General features: G+C 38.0%; 2 protein-coding genes across 6 annotated transcripts in view; one reads left to right on the forward strand and one right to left on the reverse strand.

The window, feature by feature from the left end:
• LOC127238813 (zinc finger protein OZF-like) overlaps positions 1 to 20374 on the forward strand; it is a 300203-nt gene extending 279829 nt beyond the window's left edge. For 3 of the 4 annotated variants that reach the window (XM_051207558.1, XM_051207555.1, XM_051207554.1), the window contains exons 2-5: positions 6753 to 6841; positions 14368 to 14477; positions 17139 to 17265; positions 18160 to 20374. In XM_051207558.1, the coding sequence (XP_051063515.1) occupies positions 14454 to 14477; positions 17139 to 17265; positions 18160 to 19688 (1680 nt within the window). In that variant the 5' untranslated portion in view covers positions 6753 to 6841; positions 14368 to 14453 and the 3' untranslated portion in view covers positions 19689 to 20374. Of the gene's footprint in view, positions 1 to 5194; positions 5331 to 6752; positions 6842 to 14367; positions 14478 to 17138; positions 17266 to 18159 lie in introns of those variants that run through there. The other variant, XM_051207557.1, reaches the window with a different exon arrangement.
• Positions 1 to 23501, reverse strand: part of LOC127238804 (zinc finger protein 345) — a 250649-nt gene that overhangs the window by 123305 nt on the left and 103843 nt on the right. The gene's annotated exons all lie outside the window — the stretch shown is intronic.

Below are 23501 nucleotides of genomic sequence, written 5' to 3' on the forward strand. Positions count from 1 at the left end.
ACTTTAATGACTGAGAAATCCTTCACTATGTGCTCCTTTCTTAGAACATATTAAGGAATTCATTCAGGAGAAAACCCTTACAAGTGTGGTTATCTTAGTTCAAGTTTTATTTCTCTGAAGAGACACCATGATCATGGCAATCCTTTTAAAGGAAGGCATTTAATTGGAGCTTGCTTACAGTCTCAGAGTTAGTCCATTATCCTAGTGATGGGAAACATAGTGACATGTAGGCAGGCATGGTGCTAGAGAAAAAGTGAGATGTGTACATCTTCATCCTCAGGCAGCAGGAACTGAACTTTGTAGTAGGTATGGCTGGAGCATATGTGAGACCTCATAGCCGGTGACATATTTCTTCCAACACAAGCCACTGCTATTCAAACAAGGCCATACCTCCTAATATTGCCACTTCTTATGAGCCAAGCATTCAAACATTAGTCCATGGGGGCCATAGCTGTTTAAACCACCATAGTAGTCAATATGAAATACCTTTTGTCTACAAAATCACCATGAGAGCACATCAAAGTATTCATATGCGAGAAAAAAACTTAAAAATGTAATGTACATGGAAACGTGTTTACCAGTCTCTCAGGTCTAAGAAAACATCAGAAAATTCATACTGGCAGAAAAGTTTCAATGGGAAAACATTTGGCATGCGCTTAAACCAATCTTTTCTTAGCTACACTTGAGACTCCACACTAGACACTCATTATGAACATGACAAACTTGTGAAAGCCTATATGATACTTTCAAATCTTAGAAAATATCAAGAGCTAATGCAGAGGGAAACTGAAAATCTAGGACAATTTTCATTGACTTTGTATGTGTTCAACCTCAAATGAAGACAAAATGCAGAAACAAGAAGTATACACTGCTATGTAACAGTTTCCTGGAGACTGGAATGATTCTTTCTGAAGGGAAGTTCCTTAAGGCACCACTCAAAAGAGCTTCAAACACTCCCTGAAACTACCAGGATTCAGTGTTCTTGACTCAAATGAAGAAACTGACAACTCATGCACCTTAGAAGAGAATTTTAGCCAAGATAGAATGCTCTTTAGATATACCTACAAGTGTGCTGTGTGCTCCAAGTATGCAGTATTCATAAGCTGTATCACATGTTGGTTTCGAGTTTCATAATAGCAGCTGGGTTTGAGTCCACTATGCTCCAGTAATTGCTTCCTCATATTTCTGTAAGCTATCCCAGTGAAGCACAATGATTCAAAAAGTTGAACTTTATTCTATTTAATTTTTCCAGATAGGGTGAGTAGATACATATGCATGCTGCATCTCTACAGGGAATGTGTCCCTTAAACATTTTCTGAACCCTCTAATTGTTCCTTCAAACTTGTAAACAAGAAATTGATAACAGACTAGCAGTTCTCAACCTGTGGGCCATGTTTCCTTTGGGATTAAAAGACTCTTTCATATGAATTGTCTAAGATATAGGAAAATATATTTTCAATGCTCTTAGGAACTGAGATACCATGCATCTATTGTCTGTAGGTAGGTCTGCCCAAATGCAGATACACCCACAAAGGAATGCATGAAACTGTGTTAAAGGCTTACAGCATGAGGAAAGTTCGAGCCACTGTATTAGAGAAAAGTTTTTATTTGAGCCTTCAAAAATAAGGAAGATTTTTTTTTTACTCAATACTGCAGTGTTACATTCATAGTAATACTTTTAAGTTATAAAGGGTCCTGACATAGAATATAGGGAGTTGGAAGTCTCAGATAGAAGGCTACTTTCTCCCATGCATTCAAGTAAAAGTGAAAGGTCTGCAAAATACAAATGAAAATACAGCTACTAAATTGTCAGTGACAGATATCATCCAAACTGAATTGTCTTTCTGAATCATCTGAACTCATGCTAATATCTTATGATTCAGCTGAACTCCAATGACTTTCAGAACAATGCAACCCGTGAACATGTACTACAGACTATTGTGGTAACCTTGTGTCATGCTATCCCTTGTGAACCCTACACTACAAGCCCCAAGGAATGAATTGAATTTCAAGTCCTTTTTTTAAGACTTCTGACTTTCTGACCAGATTCTTTCTGATGTCAGCCAGCACCCAGCCACATACATGCTACAAAGCACTGGCACACATAAGCTAATATACATGATCTAATAAATAAAAAATTTTGTTTTAAAAACAAAAAATGTGCAATTTGGATTTGCCAGATTGTTTCTTTAGAAATGAGTCTGGAATATTCTATTGTAAATGTCAAGATTATCCTATTATATGTTACAACTTATGTGAAAAATGCTACTAAGAGAAAATGCAATTATAAAATAAAATTATTAATTTTACTGTGCATTAGTCCTATGTCTTCATGAAACTTCAAAGAATTCATTACTTTTTATTTTAGGATACTGTATAATTAGGAATATTTCCACCTTAATTTTGTTTCCTAATCTAGTTTTTGATTGTTTCTGTAGTTCCTTTAGATTCTTTTTCTTTCTTTGTTTTCCATTTCCTAATATACCTCCAACAGGACTTTGATTAAAACTTGCTCACTATCTCTACACAGTAATAAAATTTGTCTATGTTTTTGTGCCATTGTTACTCCTGTTGTCTGTCTTCACATTTTTCAATAGTTTCCTTTGCAGTAATTGCAATAGATTTTGAATCCTGATTTGATCTTCTAAAGGTTAGCTTCCTCATTTTCATATCTTTTTCACTTTGTTCATTTTGAATAAATGGCCCATTTGTTCATTTTGAATAAATGGCCCATTCTTGAGGCAAATTGTTTACAATTATCAATGAAGCTCTTACTAATTGTGTTTCCTTCCTTCGTTGTTCCCTTCCTTCCCCCCTTTCTTATTTCTTTCTTCCTTTATTTTTATTTATCTATTTCGAAACAGGATTTCTCTGTAGCTTTGGAGGCTGTGCTGGAACTCAGTACACCAAGCTGGCCTCAAAATCACAGAAATTCTCCTGTCACTATCTCCTGAGTGCTGGGATTAAAGCAGTACACCACCAATGCCTAACTGTTTTAGTGAGAATCTACTAGCTATTTCTCAATGTTCACGTCATACATGTCTTTTTTGTTTTCTGTAGTTGTTTATGTGCATTTTTGTCAGTGAGTATTTGTTATTGCAAGAATGTACCATTATTAGTCATTTCATACAAAAGAATATGTGTGATATAGTTGAATTTTACATGAAGTTTGTGCTTCTTTGGTTTTGGAAGAAGCTGCACACTGACTTGGAAGGTGAGTACAGTAAGTTGAATATCCCCAAATACTGTATGTCTTGGTCCTGCAGGATTTGGTATTTTTGAGTATAGTTAGTGTGGGCAGTGAGTAGACAGAGGGAATCTTAGTACCCCTTTGTTGAAAGTTTAGTTCATGACTAATGGTGTGTAACATGGATTTTCCCGAAAGGGGACTGTAGGATGAATCAGTGGGAAACACAAGATAAGTGCTGACTGTAATTTGAGTGCTGCTCACTAACCACATGTAACAGGAGCCCTGAATGGCAGCCACAGTGGGTCAGCAGCTCTAGTTTCATCCTGTTTCTTGTGAAAAAGGATGTCAAGGTAGTTATAGAGTAAAAGTATTAGCATACTTATTAAACAGGCGGAAGAATTGCTCATCAGTTTTAAAAGGGGTGAATGAGTGAAGTGCAGCTTCAGGTAAACTCTTAGAGAAAGGAGAGAAGTATGGCCCTGTAATGCTGTTCATGATCCTGCCTCAATTAAGAGTTTCTATAGAGATGATGCAGAAAGAAGTTGCAGAAATGAAAGCATCCTTTCATGATAACTGACTTTGACTAGAGTTACCTACCTTCACTGGGGTGGGAGGTTACTGGTTAACTCTCGAAAGACTCCAACTCTCATAATGTGATGCCCCTCCACTGTCTACTACAGTCTCCCAATAGACATTTAGGGAAGGGCTTAATATGGACCCCTCTGTCAGCCATGTGGAAGTGTTCATGGTTTCAGTTCGATGAGAGATTTGGTAGATGGCCAGAGAGGGATGTAGTCAGGTGCAAAAGTGGTTTTTGGTCATTCTTACCCATTCTTTAGCTCTGGTTCTTCCATTTTTCCACTGTTGCTTCCTGCATATTCCTTTGACCTGTACCAGCAAGTAATTCTCCCTTGATTGGCTTCTGAGAAGGAAGATCCAGAGGATCAGTATAAAGAAGATAGACAAATTAGAATCTAAAAATATTGCACAAATTATGTCTTATGCAAGCAAGACTATTAAGGAGTGCAGTAGTAGAAACTCAACTGGAATCTACAAAAGTGGCCTACTGAAGATTCCTAGTAATGGGGAAACCTCCAACCTATAATATATCCTGCCTGTAAGATGTGCTGGGCCAATGCTGGTGCATTTTTCACATAAATTGTAACATATAGTAGGATAATCTTGACATTTACAGTAGAATATTCCAGACTCATTTCTAGAGACACAATCTGGCAAATTGCACATTTTTGTTTATTATTAGATCATGTATATTAGCTTATGTGTGCCAGTGACAACTTTCCTCAGGGTTACAAGAAGATGGGGCCCAACTAGAACCAGGATGAGCAGAATTTGAGAAAGGCACACGATATCTGTGAGATGACTCTGCCTACTGTGGCTTCACGATGCAAGGACTGGGTGTTACTAGAAGTGGTGCACACTGTCTGAGAGCACACAGTTGTTTAGGAGCACAAAGATAAATTTGGAAAGGTAGATTCTGATCCTCCATACCCTGCTATGGGTATCTCCCACCCAGCATAGACAGCAATGTGTCCACTGATAAAAAGGGCCCTGCGCACCTCCCATCCCTGTCTTTCCTCTCCTCTCTTTCTCTCTATCCCTCCTTCCTCCTCTTTCCAATCCTGCTGTTCCTGTGTCCAGAAGCTGTCTCCCCCTTCCTTTCCTCCTTTTACCATCCCTTTTAATAATAATAATAAAATAATAATAATAGTAGTAATAATAATAATAATAAAACAACAACCCTCTGTTTGAACCCCGTCGCAGAGCGTCTTTCTATCGTGCTCTGCCTTTCTTAAAGTACAGGAGTGTGGACCTGGTAAACTAAGAAAAAAAAAAGCCTTCGGTAGGCGGGTTTAAAGGAGACGTAACCGGAAGCTGCGGGTAGTGGGCGGGGCCTGGAGGAGCCGCTCCAGGAACCAGGCTGACGGGACCGGAAGTTCCTCCATTCCCTGTTGGCCTCCGGGGGGGGCCACGATTCGGGACCCGGGTGCGGAGGACACGGCGGGTGCCGCGGGGACCTGAAAACTCCGGAGCCGCAGTCTCCGCGCGGGGCGGCCTGGGAAAGTCACAGTCAGCAGCGCAGTGGCGGGAACCGCAGCCCTGCGGCCCTGGAACCTCCCAGGTGAGAGGAGCTGCGGGGCTGGGACCCAGGAGGGAGGGGACCGGGCTGTGCTCGCTCAGGCTGCTCAGAAGACACCGTCAGCTCCGGGCCGCCCGTGGCGGTGCCGGAGGCGGCGGCTCAGGTCATCACCTGCAGCCAGGTGCGATCGTTTCCATCCCCACAAGCTGGGCGTCAGGCGCAGCCCTTAAGTGCTCGTCTGTCAGGGTTCTCTGTCTTACTCCTGGTTTGCTCTTACCCGTTCTCCGTCTCCGTCTCTCATCATCCCACTCTGAGATGTCATTTAGATTTTTTTTGCTCATCCTCCTCCCCTAATAAACCTCTCAACCCACACCCGTTGCACATGGCGTGTTCTCTTAGCAGCCAGGGCCTGGCCGCCAGAGGTACCCAGTTTTCCACCGCTTTATCCGTAACAGACAGACATAGCTTTAAAAAAAAAGTCTGTCGTTTATATTTTTCCATTGTCGGTAAGTTCTAGATACCATTGAGTGTGTCTTACTGTGATTTTTTTTTTTTTTTTGCCAGACTATTCTGTCATAAAATGGTTCTTAAAATAATCTAGTAGAGCATTTGCATGGTCTGTTTTTTGCAAACCCGGTTGGTTGCCATTGTGACAATTCCAAAGCTCCTTGAATTTAAATTCATCCCTGCTTTCTAACTATCTGGTTTTACTACTTTCTCATTCAAGAAAATGGTCATTGTCTCCCAAGAGTAGGGGTCCCCAGATCACATGAGGAATCAGTACAGATATGTTTAAACAAAAAATACATTTTGTGGAGTCCCACACATACGGTTGTAAACATTTAGCAAACCTTTTACTCACCATTAATTTCCGATGTGGAGTATGTGCCTTCATATACTGTATTCTTAAGTTACATCTCTGTCTAAGCAAGACCAACATGGCTGCTGTGTCAGGCCACTTAGTCATAGGTTGAATCAAATTTTTAGGAAGCATCATTTGCATAGTTATGAGCACTCACCTGTATCAGGAAAATGTCTCTTCGGTTGAAGAAAAGCGCTCTACCAATTACACACATGGCCAAACTGTCGTTTTTTATTTGAGGATTTGTTGACGTTCATGCTGTTGAGGTCTTGTGGGAGTGGGAATGCCTTGACCTTGCTCACAGGGCTTTTTGTAGAGATCTATCAAAGTACACCAGTCTGGATTCTGAGGGTGTGAACAGTTTCCTTTTGGTCTCCCTAGTTCCTGCTCAGGGTTCCTGGGAGAACTGCTCTGCATATTGTGTGAGCTGCGTGTGAATGAGTCTCACATCTTACAGAGTGAAGTGAAATCCCCAGAGAGACATTTTTCTTGACATTTCCTCTCTCCTTCATGTTTATCTTTTGAGCTGGTGTTAGCGTCTTTCATTTTTGTTCTGTAAAAATGTCTAGGTGCTTTCTGAAGACTCTCTTTGTCCTATGCAGGTCTCACATTGCTCAGCCAGTCCTCCTCACCTGTGAAGCAGAACCAAGAGCCCTGGATGGTGAAGAGCAGACAGTAACAAAAGATCCAGGTATGTATGCTACAGGGATATGAGGAAGGGGTGAAGGGATGCAGAAAGGTTCAAGTGACAGTAGAAACAGGACTTGAAATTGGTTGTCACATTCTATTTCATAAGAAGTGATTACAGAGAATTCCACTGAGAATAATCCCTTTATTATTCTTTCGAAGGTGATTGAAATCTGTGTATATAATTATTAATAATCAGAAACAGATTTTTTTTTTTTTTTTTTTGGCTTTTCATGGGAAGGATGCTGTCCATCTCTCATTCCCATCAATAGTTGTGGTTTTACACCAATATTAAGTGGTTCCATTACTATAATTTTAATAATGTACTTAGAACCATTGAAGCCTCTTGGTTTGTTCTGCATGCAGAGAGTTTTTTGGAGCATCTTTTAGTTCCTTCAGGTTCTGTGTCTTTTAGGGTGACTATCTCTATTTTCTAAAATAATGCCAGCAGGAGTTTGATAAGATTTACTTAATAGGTCTGGCAAGTATTGAACTCCATCCACATTGCTTCTCTTTGGTATCTTGTGGTCTGTCTTCATCACTCAACAGCTGAGCCTGCTGCATCTTTCATATATTTTGAAATTGCATTTGACCTTTCATGATTTTTGAAGTCATCGTGGTTTCTCACAATTTTATAAATTTGGGGAAGATTTTTCTCTATGTAAAAGAATGTCTGTAAGATCTTGGTACAAATTACTTAGCCTCTTTCTAGAACATAAACATCCTGTTACATTTCTTTATGTGTCTGAATGAGAATGTGCTGTCAGTGAGTCCGTATTCACATTTTTTGGGGGTGGGGTTCTGTTTTCTATCTACCGATGTCAACATTCAAGGTTCTCGAAGAAGAGACATTTAAACAATGATCTTTACTAGGTTTGAATACTTACTATATTTTTAAGACAGGGCGACAGTGTAGCATGTTTGAGAAGACTGGGCATCTTCAGTTGTGTGGATGATTCCCTGGAAGCCTGCTAGTCATTATTGGTTTCCTGTGCTTGCTGGTCATGGTCATCTGTTTTAAAGGTAGACACTGAAGCTTCCCTGAATCACTGTCTATCTGCTTCCTGCAATTTTGTTGTTGTATGATTTATGTATGTAGTTGGTAACAGTTTTATAAACTACATTCATGTTGATCGCATAGCTTTCGGGAAATGTGCCATTTGTTCGTTTGTTATTGGTGGTCTTCATATTTATCAATTCGGCTTTTCCTGTTACCTCCCATAATTATGGCCAACCCTCTTCACAGAAAATCTTTTAAAAAGCTCCTTCAGTTCCTTTATTCTTAGCCCATTGTAGCCTTGCAATTGAAGCAAACACTTTTATAGAAAGTATATATTTTGATTTTAGGGTGTCTTCTTTTCTTTTGAAGCTGTATCTTGTTTTTATGTTTGGTTTGGGTCATATTAAATATATGCATTTCAAGAAATCATTGAAGAAAAATAGAAACTCGTACTCTTTAGTTAATATTTTTCTTATATTTTCCTTTTTCTTAGTTTGGTTCTAATTCATTGATAGCTTGCAGTGTATTTCATTTCTTTATATACTTGAGTAGTACCTTCTCTAGGTTTTCTTTTTTTTGTTTGTTTGTTTGGTTGGTTGGTTCTTCATTAAACTGTACACTGTCTTACTTGGTGGCTGCAGTGATGTAGATTCACACTGAGTCTGTCTCTGTGTTCTTCTTGCTGTATTGTCTTCAGTGTTTCTAATTGTTTAGGACTTTGAGTGTAGACACTGACTGGACAGAGAGATCTCAGTCTACATTAGATGAACATTTTCTTCATGACTACATGTGTGTAGCATGTGCTGTTTATATTTAGGCTTTTGTGCATTGTCATTTTGGGGGGTTTATTTCTTGATTATAATACTTGTTTTGAGTTTTTTAGCTTTTTGTTAAAATCTGGTTCTTTTATATATTGTACTTTTATATAGTAGCTAATAAATTTTTCCATTCTGTAGGCTATTTTTTTCATACTTTCAGATATTACCATTTCTATGCAATTTTTTCAGTTGTACACAGTCAAATTTCACTAATTCATTGCTTTTTACCTATTTTCATTTGTCTATATTTACCTTTCTCTACAAGACTGGTTGATAGTGTGTAACTTAAATTTTTGGAGTATTGGTGAAATTCAGTTGGTCACACACAGCAGGTAAGGTTGCTCTGGATCTGCTGCTCTTACTACTTTAGGTGTTAATTTTTCTGCCACTACCATGGTTGTTTTTATGGGTCTACAGTGTCTGCTGAAATCACAGCCGGGATGACTCAAGCTTTGCTCTGTGGGTCTGGACTTTCTCTGCACTGTTAGGGTCTTTGTAATTTCATAATTTGTAAATAATATAAATTTGTAGAAGTTTCTTTTCTGTACCTGTGAAGATAATCATAGGTAGTTTGATTTTCGTGGTGTTAATCATATATATCTTTTAGTACTGTCATTTTCACAATAATGTATTCCATTCCACTTCAAGTCTGTTTTTCCCATCTTCCAGTGTCATCCTCCATTTATTTAATGAATTTTAGTTTCGTGTGTGTGTGTGTGTGTGTGTGTGTTTTCCAAGGTTGGGTTTCCCTGTGTAGCCCTGGCTGACCTGGAACTAGCGTTATATACCAGGCTAGCCCCCAAAGTCACAAAGATCCACCTGCCTGTGCCTCCCAGGTGCTGGGATTACAGGTGGGAGCCACTACTACTTATTTTTACTTATTTTTATGCTTGTAAGCCCTCAGCCACATTGTTATGGACAGTTATCTTTTACAATCAGCACCTACTGATGCCAAAACTTCTCAGTGTGTCTTTGTCATCCCACTTCAGTGTCACTGTTTTTCATGAGTTGACATTCACCCTGGTACTCTACGGAAGTACCCTCAGTATTCCATGAATTCTGTCTCACTGTTCACAGATTTAAGTCTCCACTGTACGTTGATTTAAGTCTCCACAATAGCTAATTAAGGAACAATAAACAAAGTCCTGGAGAGGTGGCTCAACAGATAAGAGCACTTGTTACTCTTGCAATTTCCAGGTTTAGTCCCCTGTCCATGCATGGTGACTCACCTCAGGTTCCAACGGCTCTAGTGTCCTCTTATGACCACTACGGGCACTTCATACATGAAGTGAACAGATCTACCCACAGGAAAAAAAACCCATGCACACAAAGTTAAAATACTGAAGTCTTAAGAAAGAGAAACAGTAAATGAAGTAGAGATGTTACATAAGGATTCAGGACCGGAAAGAACATGGAGGTGTTGCTGCTAGTGTGAGAGTGAAGTGTGGAGTGTAGATATGTGATTTCAAATGGCCAAACTGAAGAAATTAATGTTCGGTCAGTGATACATATTAGTTTTATTGTTTTGGGAATTTCAATCATGTATGTATCATGTGTTTGATCATAATCACCCCCAGTCCCTCAGGTCTAATTAACCACTCCCATAATACTTCATCACATCTCATATTCATGTTCTTTGGAATGTACTGAATCCATGCCAGCTTAGCTCTATGCACAAGAGCCAGACCTCTGAGGAAATCTGCTTCTGCCTCTTCCAAGGCCAGTAGTTGCCTATAATATCCCAGGTAGTGGTGTGATGATCTTTTTCACTTTTCTGGTTTGATCTGGCTTATTCCTGTGTGATGGGAGATGTCATTCTGTATGTTTCTCATATTGGTTAATAATAAAGCACTGTTGGCCAATAGGAAAGGAAGATAGGAGGGACTAGGAGACAAGGAGGAAATAGGAAGTAGTAGGGAGGAGTCAAGATGGAGAGTCTGGAGAGAGCTGGACGCCAGCCGCCTCCCCGGTAAGAGAAGGCCATGTGAAGATACATAGAAATGGGTTAATAATTAAAGGCAGAGCTAGCCGATAAGTAACAAGTAACCGGGCCAACAGTATTATATCAAATACAGAGTCTCTGTGTATTATTTGGGGCTGGCGCAGCAGCAGGACAAGACCGGGCGGCGGCAGGCAGAAAAAACCATACCGTTACAAATGGCGCCCAACGTGGGGCTTTCAAGAAACTCTGCTAACAATTTATTGGTGTGTATGAGAGATGGCAATGGCAGTGACCACATCTCCAAGCCGGCAGCATGCTTTCTGGGTGGCAGCGCAGACCAAGGTGGTGAGCACAGCTCTCAGTGCTGGCGGTAAAAGTACCCGCCACCATCTTTGGTAAACCACGGCAGAAACAAAGACTTTCATTTTAACAATGTTGTTGTTTAACAGATAAAGACTCATGGCCATAAAAAGATAAAGATTTACAGTAGAGACAGATTCACATTAAGAAAAGGTACTAAAAGTTTACAGTGTGTTTTAAAAAAATACATAGGCTTGGGAGACAAAAATAAAATGGTTTTAAATAGACAAAGAGGAACTGGGTGTTGTAGCACACGCCTTTAATCCCAGCGCTCAGGAGACTGAGGCAAGCAGATCTCTTGTGATTTCAAAGTAAACCTGGTATGCAGAGTAAATTCCAGGACAGATAAGAGTTACACAGAAAAACCTGTCTCAAAAAATAAAAAGTAAAAGAAACAGAGTAATAATAAAGCCACATAAAAATAAAAAGCTCAGAGAAAATCTGGTTACTGTATGCTATTGTGTTGTCTCTACATTGTTTGACTGCTGAGAAAATAACAACTGATAAAGGAAATGCTGCTGGATTAATTAAATTTATATATTTTAAAAATGCTTTGACTCTAACATTTAAGTTCAAGGACAAGTTACTGGGGAAAAGGATTTCTATTTTTGTTTCCACAAAAAATAAAAAGCTGTGGATTCCTTCCAGACTAATGTGGTTTGATCAAGCCAGGCCCCCTGAAACAGTCGCTGATGATCCAACATTCAAAACAGCTTGGACAAGGCAGTCTTACAGACTACAGCCAAGATTTCTACATCTTCTCAGGATCCCCCATGACAGCGCCCCCTGTCAGCAGAAAGTAGTTTGAAAAGAACGACGCCCAAATTCCCAAATATTGTTTATAAATGTTTGTTTTCATTTATATGGGGTTGGTTATAAATGGTTAATGATCACAACCAATATCTTTTTAAAGGTAAAAAAGGGATTATGGTATAGATATGAATACTTTGTTTTGGAATGGACTTTCATTTATTGATACAATTTAATGTCAATTTTGTGAGATGTATATTTCTCCTTTTGTTTAGGTATTGTGTTTATATAGCTCATTTAGAAATGTAATGTATGATTCAATACAGATTATAGATAGTACCTATGATAGTCAGATATTATAGTTAAGTTAGTTAAGATTTCTAGATATACAGACATGTATTTGAGATGGATAGGAATTCTTCAAACCTTTCAAAGACCTACAGAATATGGCATTTAAAATGTTTAGGGTTTTTCTTGACAATGAGACATAACTGCTCCTGGCAACACCATGTATGTCAAAAAGGAAGATGGACATTAAAGAAACATATTATGCAGTTTGCCTCCAGTATGGGAAGACTAGCCATTTGGACAAGATACTGCTCTTGTCTGGACTGTTTGAATTTATGCTGTATAAACTGGACATGCAGGACCCACAGAAAAGTGACTGCTGATTCAAGATGGACATTGCTATAGAGTTCCTGCTTCATGGAAGAGTCTGCCAAACAGTCTGCAGGACACAGAGAAAAATGACTGACAAACTGCCAATACAAAAAGACAGTTTAAAGTTTCCTGCTTTGCTGAAGAGTCTGCCAGACACACTATGGCCTATGGGCTAAAGATGGAAGATTACAAAAGAACTTTGGGTAACCAGGCAGTGAATTGTCTCTGTCATCTCTAGAGTTTATATACTATCCTTCTGTGGTCTTTGAAGGAGTTGAAGACAGATAGTTATAGTTAATGTTCCTTAGTTGGGTTAAAGATAAGTTACTTAGACTTTAGACACACAAAGATAAAATAGATGATGAAATATTTTCTTCAAATCTTGTAAATGTTAATGGACTAAATATTGTTAACTGTGATTCTTACTTGATAACTGTTGTATAATATATTTTGCTATGTTAAGGTTAAAACCCTTCTTTTTATTTAGACAGAAAAGAGGAGATGATGGGAGATGTCATTCTGTATGTTTCTCATACTGGTTAATAATAAAGCACTGTTGGCCAATAGGAAAGGAAGATAGGAGGGACTAGGAGACAAGGAGGAAATAGGAAGTAGTAGGGAGGAGTCAAGATGGAGAGTCTGGAGAGAGCTGGACGCCAGCCGCCTCCCCGGTAAGAGAAGGCCATGTGAAGATACATAGAAATGGGTTAATAATTAAAGGCAGAGCTAGCCGATAAGTAACAAGTAACCGGGCCAACAGTATTATATCAAATACAGAGTCTCTGTGTATTATTTGGGGCTGGCGCAGCAGCAGGACAAGACCGGGCGGCGGCAGGCAGAAAAAACCATACCCTTACACCTGTGAAGGTTTATTGCATGTAGATACAGCTTCCATGGAACTAGTTGTGTAATGACGTGACAAATATGGAAACCAAATCAGCTGTGCCTGTGCTCTGATTTCATCACACCTGAGTACCATGGGAACATGAACAAACATCTTATATCACAGCAACTGGGTTTCATTGGCAGCCTGGGGGAAAGTCACCATTCAGCTTTGGGATCTAGTAGGCATCCAGGTAATCCTGGAATTTAGCAGATTAGAGGAGATTCAGAGGTATGAAACAAGCTGGAACAGAACCAAAAGTATGATCAGCTTTCTACTGCTGCTCATCAGGATATGCAGTCTGATAGTTTGCTGTAGATATTTTAATCCTTTAGGTAAATTTTAGATCGTATGAATGTGTCCTTATTTTTGCAATCATCTTAACATTGCCAGGATAAGAGAATTTGCATTATGTTGTCTGCAGACGTGGTTCTCTTTGCTATTTTGGCAAATACAAAGCTCTTGGAATTTAAATTCAACCATGCTTTCTGACTTCCCATTTGCCTAGTCAAGAAAGTGACCTTTCCCACAGCATCCTTTAGATGTTAGTCACATAAAGAGCCACTTCAGATTTCATTGCATCAGGAAATATATTTTAGCAAGCTTTACAGTTATAGTTATAAACATTAACTGTTTTCTCCAATTAATTTTCCATCTGGGGTTTATGCAGGCTAGGATGTAAATACAGCATCCAGAAATGTGTTTTTACATATGTGGTGCTCAATATTATACCTTTGAGTCAGGAAAAGTGTAGTATGCATACAAACTGTGAGAAGATATCAGGCTACACTTTTTTACAATTATAATATACTCTATAGGTTAGTATCTGTTTAATCTTATCACTGAAATGTATGAGAAAAAATTGACTTCAATTGTCTTTTGTCTCCCTTTTCTGTGGAAAGCACTCTTTGCATAACACGTGACCAAATTGGCCTGGTGTTTGGTTTTTGCTTTCTCACACAACTGTGAAGTCTGGCTTAGCTTCCACTCTAAATATATCCTTCTATGCTGTCCTATCTGTAGGAATGTTGACAAGATTTCTGGTATCATGTTGGTTTTTGGGGTCTTTTTATGTGCTTTGGCATTGCTCATAACAAAATTGTATTACTTCTTCTAGCTTTGTATTTTTTGAGACCTCAATGTGAACTTTCAACAAGAATTCCAGTCTTTTTTCCAGACACAGAAACACAGAGAATAAGAAGAATGAATGCTCCTCTGGCTTCCCAGGTCAGTATCATGTTTATATTTCTTTGAAATTTATTTTTATTATTGAAATCATTTAAGACTAATTCTCTACCTCTAGTGATGTTATCTAAAGTGTTTAATTTATCTTCTCTTTCATTTCTGATAATCAAAAGTAGATCTTTCACATACATAGCACAGCCTTTCCTGTTATATTTTCATTCCATGTTTTACTTCAAGGACATAAATTTTCAGACTTAAGACCTGTATTTTTTTTTAAAAGACTATTGCAAATGGTACTCAAAGAAATATATTGAAGGCCAATATCTACATCAGATGAACTTGTGTCCCTTTATATTAGTGCAGAAGGCTGTTCTCATGTATTATGTAAATTTCATTTCTGGTTTCCAGAACAAGGTCCAATAATGTGGTTATGAAAATACATGGAGTTTTTCAATGACACCACTGAGCAATTTGTGAAAAAGTAGAATTAGAAGAGATTCACTGTCTTGGATCTCAATAATAAATGTAACAGCATTCTAGAGAATACAGTTGATGGAAGGAAGCATTGGCTTGCTGTTTCCATAAAATTGATGTGTCAGTGAGCACTTGCAAATTGTAGTATAATAGTCTCTCCCTTTGACATTTAATATTACACAGTGATTCTGGGTGTGTTCCCACACCTAATCTTTTCATCAGAAAAGTCCTGGTCATATCATTCTTAATGCTCAGTTGTAAGTTGTCAATAGACTGATTATTTTCTGATTCTCTTTTGCTTTATTTTTCATAAGGGCATAAGCACCAATGTTTCCAGCTTTGTATTGTATCATGTGGAATATACTAGTAAGATTTTCTGAAGAGGATTGAATTGGTGCTGTGCGTAAGCATCAATTTTGAAGCATAAAGAATTGCCCACATAATCACTTTATTCTTCTTTTCTTTTGGAGGTATAAGGCTCCCTCCACCCTATTTTGTTTTGTTTTGTTTGTTTGTTTGGGTTTTTTTTTTCTCTCTCTCTCTGAGGCTACATATTACTTAGGGAGAGATTCTGAAGAGTTGTAGAGATGGACAGATTTTTATTTGTTTCTTTTTTTTCCTAATCAGACTATACCACATTTAGTACCAAAATAGGTGCAATTCTAAAAATCAGCCCATATAATTTTACATGTATCATGATCACAATCATGAAAAATTATAGAGAATAAAAGAAGTGTGGCTGTGTGAAACTCTGCTCTTTTTCTCTTCTGTCAATGCTTCTGTGTTGTCCTCTATTTCTCTTTTTGCAATAACATATTGTTTAAGGGTATGAGTGTTCTTCTGCATGATTTTATGCACACTGCATGATGGATTATGCCCCTGCATCCTTGAGCTTGGTACCAAAACCTTTTTGGTGCCACTTTTAATCCTAACACTTGGGAGGCAGAGGCAGGTGGATTTCAGTGGGTTTGAGGCCAGCCACATCTACAAAGTGAGTTCCAGGACAGACTCCAAAGCTGCACAGAGAAACCCTGTCTCAACCTTCACCCCCCCCTCCAAGAAAAAAAGTATTTGAGTGTATGTGTTGTTTGCAATGTTGGATGTACACACGGATGTTCCACTCCTTACTGTTTAAAGCAGAAACTCAGATTCTGAATTCTGCATTCCATGTTCTATACCTTTGTTTTAGAAAGGGTGCAGTACTGCATCTAGGACTCAGGATCTCAACTGAACATGTTAGAATACAGTATGGTGTGGCCCAGGTGCAGATAGGACCGATGCAGTGTCTGTCATTGAGCAAGGTTGACAGTTGTAGAATTTGGAAGTACAGTTCAGTTTTGCTCATCATAACTTGAACATCTTTTATTGACCCAGGGATTCTATTTGATATTAATATATACTTTGTAAAGGCAAGTTCCTGGATGCAGACCTCATAATTGTGTTATGTTCCCCAAAAGTTTGCTGACTGTGAGACTTGTCATTTTTTTTTATAGTGACAGAAAATACTATATAAACAATGACTACTTTGAGAACCATCTATTATTATAACTATCAGTTTTACAGTTTTATTTTATTTATGTGGGTATTTTTTGCATGAACATGTGGATGTGTGCTACATATGCCTCCTCTGTAGAGTTCAGAAATGAACATGGGATCCCATGGAATTGGGGTTAAATTCTATTGTGTAGTGCCACAAGGGTGCTGGGAACCAAATTACATTTTAAATGACTATAAGAGTCATTACAGAATCCAAACAGCAGAGCTCATTTTCAAATGTAGTAATTGTGGCAAATCTCTTTTCTGCTGCTCAGATCTTAGGAAACTTCAGAAAATTCATGAAAGCAGGAGACCTTAGTAATGGAAGAATGGAAGCCAGGCAGTGGTGGCCCATGTCTTTAATACAAAAACTCAGGAGGTGAACTCTGTGAGTTTGAGGCCAGCCTGGTCTACAGAGTGAAATCCAGGATAGCCAAAACTACACAGGGGAACCCTGTTTTGAGAAACAAAAACAAACAAAAAGAATGCACGCATTGCCAGTCTATACCTTGTCTATGAAAGAATAGCAGTGAATAACATCTCACACAGTTCTGTAGACCTATTGAAAAACTTAGTCTTTGAACAAATGCCATTCCTCATCTGTGTCACAGAAGTGTCTCTAGTTCTTTAACCTCTTTTACCTAGGAATGCATTTTGTCCAGCAGCACATGGTATATAACTTTTCCATTGCAGAATCTGGTAACATTCAGGGATGTGGCTGTGGACCTCTCACAGGAGGAGTGGGAATGTCTAGACTGTGCTCAGAGGGCTTTGTACATGGATGTGATGTTGGAGAATTACAACAATCTAGTCTTTGTAGGTAAGAATGCCCTTCTCTAGAATTCCTGATTTGTCTTCTTTATTTACCTCTTTTGTATATATGGAGTCTATCTAGACACTCCCAGAAAATAACAGAAATTCTGGTTATTAAGTCTTTCACTGTGCCTACTTCACATTATTCCCTAGAGGTGTGAGCAATGCTATATTCTGTGTAATCTCCCCAATGTTCCTATCTACTTTTTAAAGAAACATCAAAATCAAAAAAAAATTAAATATTCAGAGCACGGAAATATAGTGCATTACACATAATAATTGGAATATTTTGATTTTACACTGATTAAACTATTCACCTGTTTCTGATTTTTCAAGTTTAGGAGGTTTTAAATAAAAAAGAGCTATTGGTAGAGAGCATTTTGTTGGTTGGTTGGTTTATTTTCTTAGTTTTTGAGATATATTCTCTTTATATAAGCCTGAGACTGTATGATTTTAATCCTAGCAGTAGTGATGCTGAAGCAAGAGAATATGTTAAGTTCCATTACAACTTGGGTTACATAATGAGTTCTTAGCTGACCAAACCTACCCAGTGTGGCTGTGTCTCAAACCATTTACAAGAAGATAGATGAACTTTGTTCATGTGATTCTCCAGGTAGCTCCTCTAATTATTGCATGATCATCTGTTTGGGATATCTTTTGCAAGGTACAAAGTATAGGTAGAAATGAGAAGGCTACTTTCGGTCCTTGTGGTTTGATAAAAGATCAGAGTTCGGGTTCTTCTGAGCATCCTTTAGTGATGTAAATCAGAAAAGACCTGGGATGAGAGTTCTAACCCCAAGAATTGCTGGTTTATATTTCTTAGAAAACTTAGGCAAATCAGTTATTAAATCTCTTACTCATGCATTAATCCTTGTTTTCTCTCATTGTGCTAATTTTCCAGGGAATCGTTGCATATGTTATAATTATGAGAAAGTCTTGGATCAAAGCTCAACGCATAGTGTCCAGCAGCATGCATTTACCCAAGTGAAGCCTTATAAATGTAATGCGCCTTGTAAAATAACTCATGAATGCTCCCAATATACATATAATACTAGAGATAGTCCAGAAGTCTGCAACGAGTACGTATTTGATAACCACAGAGATGCTTCTGTTGAATCATTAAACAGACATAAAAATAGAAACATTGGAGAAGACTCTTGCAAAGGTAAGGGCTGTATAAACTGTTTAAATATGTGCTCCATAATTAGTCGGAATCAAAGAGTCTACACAGTAAGGAAAAAACCCCAAAATACAGAGCATGATAAATCTTTTGACTCTAAACATGAATTCACGCTGAAAAGACCCAATAATGGGAAAAAACCTCACCAAAGCTGGAAATGTGGGAAAAGCTTCAAGACAGACTCAAGTCTTAGGAGACATCAGAGAGTTCATACCAGACAGAAACACTTTAAATGTACAAAATGTAGTAAATCTTTTCTGCGTTTATCACAAGTCAAAGTACATTGCAAGTTCCATTGTGGAGAAAAACCCTACAAATGTACGGAGTGTCCTAAGTGGTTTTATCATACGTCAGAATTTAAAAGGCATTGCAAAGTGCATTCTGGAGAGAATATTTACCAATATAGTGAAAATGACAAATCTCTTATCACAAAGGACCACCTTAATACTCACGAGAGACTTCATACAGTAGAGAAACCTTATAAATGTAATGAATGCAACAAATCCTTTACACAGAGAAGCAGTCTTAGAACTCATGCGAGGATTCATATAGGAGAGAAACCTTACAAATGTAGTGAATGTGAGAAATGCTTTACCCAAAGAGGCCATCTTACAAATCACCAGAGAGTTCATACAGGAGAGAAACCTTACAAATGTAGTGAATGTGACAAATCCTTTACCAAGAAAGACCATCTTAGAATTCACTACAGAATTCATACAGGAGAGAAACCATATAAATGTAATGAATGTGACAAATCCTTTACTCAGAAAAGCAGTCTCATAACTCATCAGAGACTTCATATAGGAGAGAAACCTTACAAATGTAGTGAATGTGACACATGTTTTACCCAGACAGGCCATCTTAGAATTCATCAGAGAATTCATACAGGAGTGAAACCTTACAAATGTAGTGAATGTGACAGATCCTTTACTACAAAAGACCATCTTAGAACTCATGAGAGACTTCATACAGGAGAGAAACCTTATACATGTAGTGAATGTTACAAATCCTTTATCAGTTGCTCAAATCTTAGAAAACATCAGAAAATTCATAAGGAGAGAAACCCTACAAATGTACTGAAGGTGAAAAATCCTTTATCGGCTCCTCATCTCTTAGAAGACATTAGAGTATTCATACAGGAGAGAAAAATTACAAATATAGTAAGTGCAAGAAATCTTTGCTCACAAAGTCACCCTGAGAACACATCAAAGAGTTTGTGTAGGAGAGAACCTTTACAATGTAATATATGAAAAAAAAACCTTTTCTGTGTCTCAGGTCTACAAAAACCTCTGAAAATTCATACATGGGAGAAACGTTTCCATAGGAAATATTGTGACATATACTTCATTCATACTTTGCCTTAGCAATACTTCAGGCTTCATGCTACAGAAAAATTGTGAACATGAGAAAGTTGTAAAAGTTTTTAAGTAATGGTCAAATCTTAGGATACATTAAGAGTGTATACTGAAAGAGATTCTGAAAATGTAACAATGTAGGACAATTTTCATTAATAATTTATCCTTGTGCAATTCCAAATACTTTATAATGAAGACAAAATGCAGAAATCTGAAGGTTGAGCTGTTATATATCAGTTTCCTGGAGACCGAGTTGGTCTGTCTTGGATGAGAGCTAGACTAAGGCTAGAAATGTACACCTCAAAATAACTCCAGGGAACCCCAGAAACTAACAGGATTCAGTGTGCTTAATTCAAATGAAGAAACTCAGACAGATCATATTACTTGAAAAGCATTTGGCAAAATGATCCACCAAAATAGGATGCTCTTTAACTTGTAGATGTGCCCACTGGCATGCAGTGTGCTCCACATGTCCTGTATTATCCCACTTACTGATTTGGAGCTCTATGATTACAACTTGTCCTTGAGTCCCCTCTGCTCCAGTAAGCCACTACTTTACCATATTTCTCTATGTAACCCTAAAATAAAAAATCATTGGTTCTACAAGTTTGGCTTGGTTGTCTTTTCAGTTTCTTGTTGGGGTGAGTACATAGACATATATGTTGCATCTCCCCAGGAAAAGTGTCTTGTTAAATATGTGCTGAAGAAACGGTCTCTCAAAACTTTCTGTATAACAAACAGAAAATAGATATCAGAGAGAAAGTATTTCAGTCACTGAAGTAGGTAAGCCTGGGTCAGTGAGAGACATCATCTGAACTGGGCTGTGTCCCTATATGGCTCTGAATTCCACGTTTCAACCAAGCTCCAATGACCCTCAGAACAAGGCTACCCATGGCCTAATAAGAGGCACCACTGTGGTGATCTGTCCTGCTGTACCTTACAATTGCATTCCATATGACCCAGAAAATAAATTGAATTTTATTTTGTGTTAAGTCATTTAAACAATCCTAATTTTGTAGACTTCCATTAAAATTCATCATGAAACATAATAAGTCATTACAAAGGACCTATTTTCAGCTTAATGTCATGGGTCAGTCTATTTGTAAAATAATGAACATATGTGAAATAGACACAATGTCCATGCTCATGTTACCTTAGACATCTCCCCAAATATGCTGAAATATTATTCTGAAGTACTGAGAAATACTGAAAAATATTTAGCCCAATTCCAAAACATTATATTGATACTATGAGCAAACCATACTGATAAATAATTTTTTCAGAGATTTTAGTACAAGAAGAAAGTTATATTCAGCTCAGGAGAAAGTGTGGTTTGGGAACATTTTGGTGTTCTCAGCATTGGAATTTGTTGACTCATGAGTTTATGGTTAGTACAATCTTAGGTAAATTCTGGCTGTGGTTTCTAATAGTCATAATTTGTATCAGTTGCTGCTGCATCTGGCCCATTGAACCTGAAACAGGAGACAGTGGAAAACTAGATTTCAGGATTGTCCCCTAAGAATATGCAGATTGCAATTAGATGCATAGACTTTGGGAATTCCAATTCAGGGGTTCAATGATGAGGCCCCTTTGATTGAAAACCTTGAGATTATCCTAATGCACAGATTACTCGTTATTGTAGCAAATTCAGATTTGTAAAATTGTGTGCAATTAAAAGACATCTCACCTTTTACCCGTCATAGTATTTTCTTCATTTAGTGACCTTCCATACACACTGATCTTGTCAATGGTGGAAAGCATGTGGCAAATATGTATACATGTCCAAGTTAGCCTGAGACCTGGATCTGTGTGGAAATTAGCACGGACATGATGGCAAATATAAATGCCAGCGGGGCAGGCACAATTTCCTTATCAGAGGAGATATGGAAAATAAAACAAGGGCTCTGTTGGACTGGAAAATTCAGCAGCATTTGTGCAAATTCCTGGTAAAAACCATATTACAGGAGCCCGATTGGTATTTCAGATGGATGTCTGGGGGCTAAATTTTCAGGAACCAAACAGGTAATAAGATATTATGAAGCTATTCTAACTGCTTAGCTATATAGTTATATTGAAAATGACTAATTACCCCCATGAAGGCATTTGTCAACTTTCCATCCTCCAGCTCAGAATCTTTTGCCGCCTGATTTTTTTCCCCATGTTTTGAATGTGTTATGTGATACTGTTATTATAGGCTGTGCAGTTAGCAGTTACTTGATGTCTATATTGGACTAGTTAAGAGTCTCTGAAATAGTTTTGCACATTGTGACAAAGTTTCTCTGACCTTGAATGAAAGCAGCTCTCTTCTCAGTGAAGAGAACCATGTAAAGACAGTTTGAATATTAGACTTTAAACAAAATGCCAGGCATATTTCCCTCCTAGGGCCTAGGACTTTATCCAGGTTTCAAATGGCATGCCTGTGTTTCCTTATGTGGAGCCAGCAAGCTGCAAATCCAACCAGAAAGCCTGTTAGACACAAAATCGTCTTGGCACTGTTATAGCAGTATACAGACCTTGCCGGGAAGATTTGTATTGTAGTATGCAGTATCCGCATCTGATATAGCCATTGATGATTCTTGTGTTTCAGCAACCTGCAGACTCTTCCATAAAGCAGAAACCCTGTAGCACTGTCCATCTTGTTTCGGTCACTTTTCTGAGGGTCCTGCATATCCAGCTTATACAGCATAAAATTAAACAGTCCAGACAGAGCAGTGTCTTGCCTGAAATGGCTATAGCCTTGCCATATTGGCACTAAACTCCATAACTAGTTTCCTCGATGTCTATCTTCCTTTGTGACACAGGTGGTGTTGCCAGGAGCAATTGTGCCTCATTGTCAAGAAAACCCTAAACCATTTTAAATGCCTTATTCTGTAGGTCTTTGAAAGGTTTGAAGAATGCCTATCCATTTGAAATATATCTCTGTATATCTAGCAAACCTAACTAACTTAACTATAAGTTTTGACTATCATAGGTAACTATCCTAAATTATACATTACATTTTTAAATGGGCTATATAAACACAATTCTTAAACAATAGGAGAAATTTGTAACAATAAATGAAAAACCATTCCAAAACAAAGCATTCATTTCTATACCATAATCCCCTTTTTCCTTTAAAAAGAGATTGGTTATGATCATTAACCATTTATAACTGACCCCATTTAAATGAAAACAAACATTTATAGACAGTATTTGGGAATTTGGGTGTAGTTCTTTCCAAACTGCTTCCTGCTGGTTGGGGACGCTGTAATACTGTGGGAATCCTAAGAAGCCTAAGAAATTCTGGCTGTAGTATGCAAGGCTGCTTTGTACCAGCTGTTTTAATGTTGGATCAATGGGACACTGTTTCAGTGAGTCTTGCTTGATCACACCATGTTAGCATGGAAGGAATCTACAGCTTTTCATTTTCTGTGGAAATAAAAATAGAAATTCTTTTCCCCAGTATCCTGTCCTTAGACTTACATTTTGAAGTCAAAGCATTTTTTAAAATATATAAATTGGATTAATTCAGCAGCATCGGTAACCAAGTGTGTTTTAGCAGTTTTTGTTCCTTCCTTAGCAAGTGAGCAATTCAAAGACAACACAAGAGCATACAGTATCCAGACTCTCTGTGTATTTCCCATCATATGTGGCTTTTTTTATTACTCTATTTCTTTTACTTCTGTTTCTCCATTTTATTTATTTGTTTATTTGTTTATTTATTTATTT

Source organism: Phodopus roborovskii, unplaced genomic scaffold (assembly GCF_943737965.1).
Source record: "Phodopus roborovskii unplaced genomic scaffold, PHOROB, whole genome shotgun sequence".
Taxonomy (NCBI): Eukaryota; Metazoa; Chordata; class Mammalia; order Rodentia; family Cricetidae; genus Phodopus; species Phodopus roborovskii.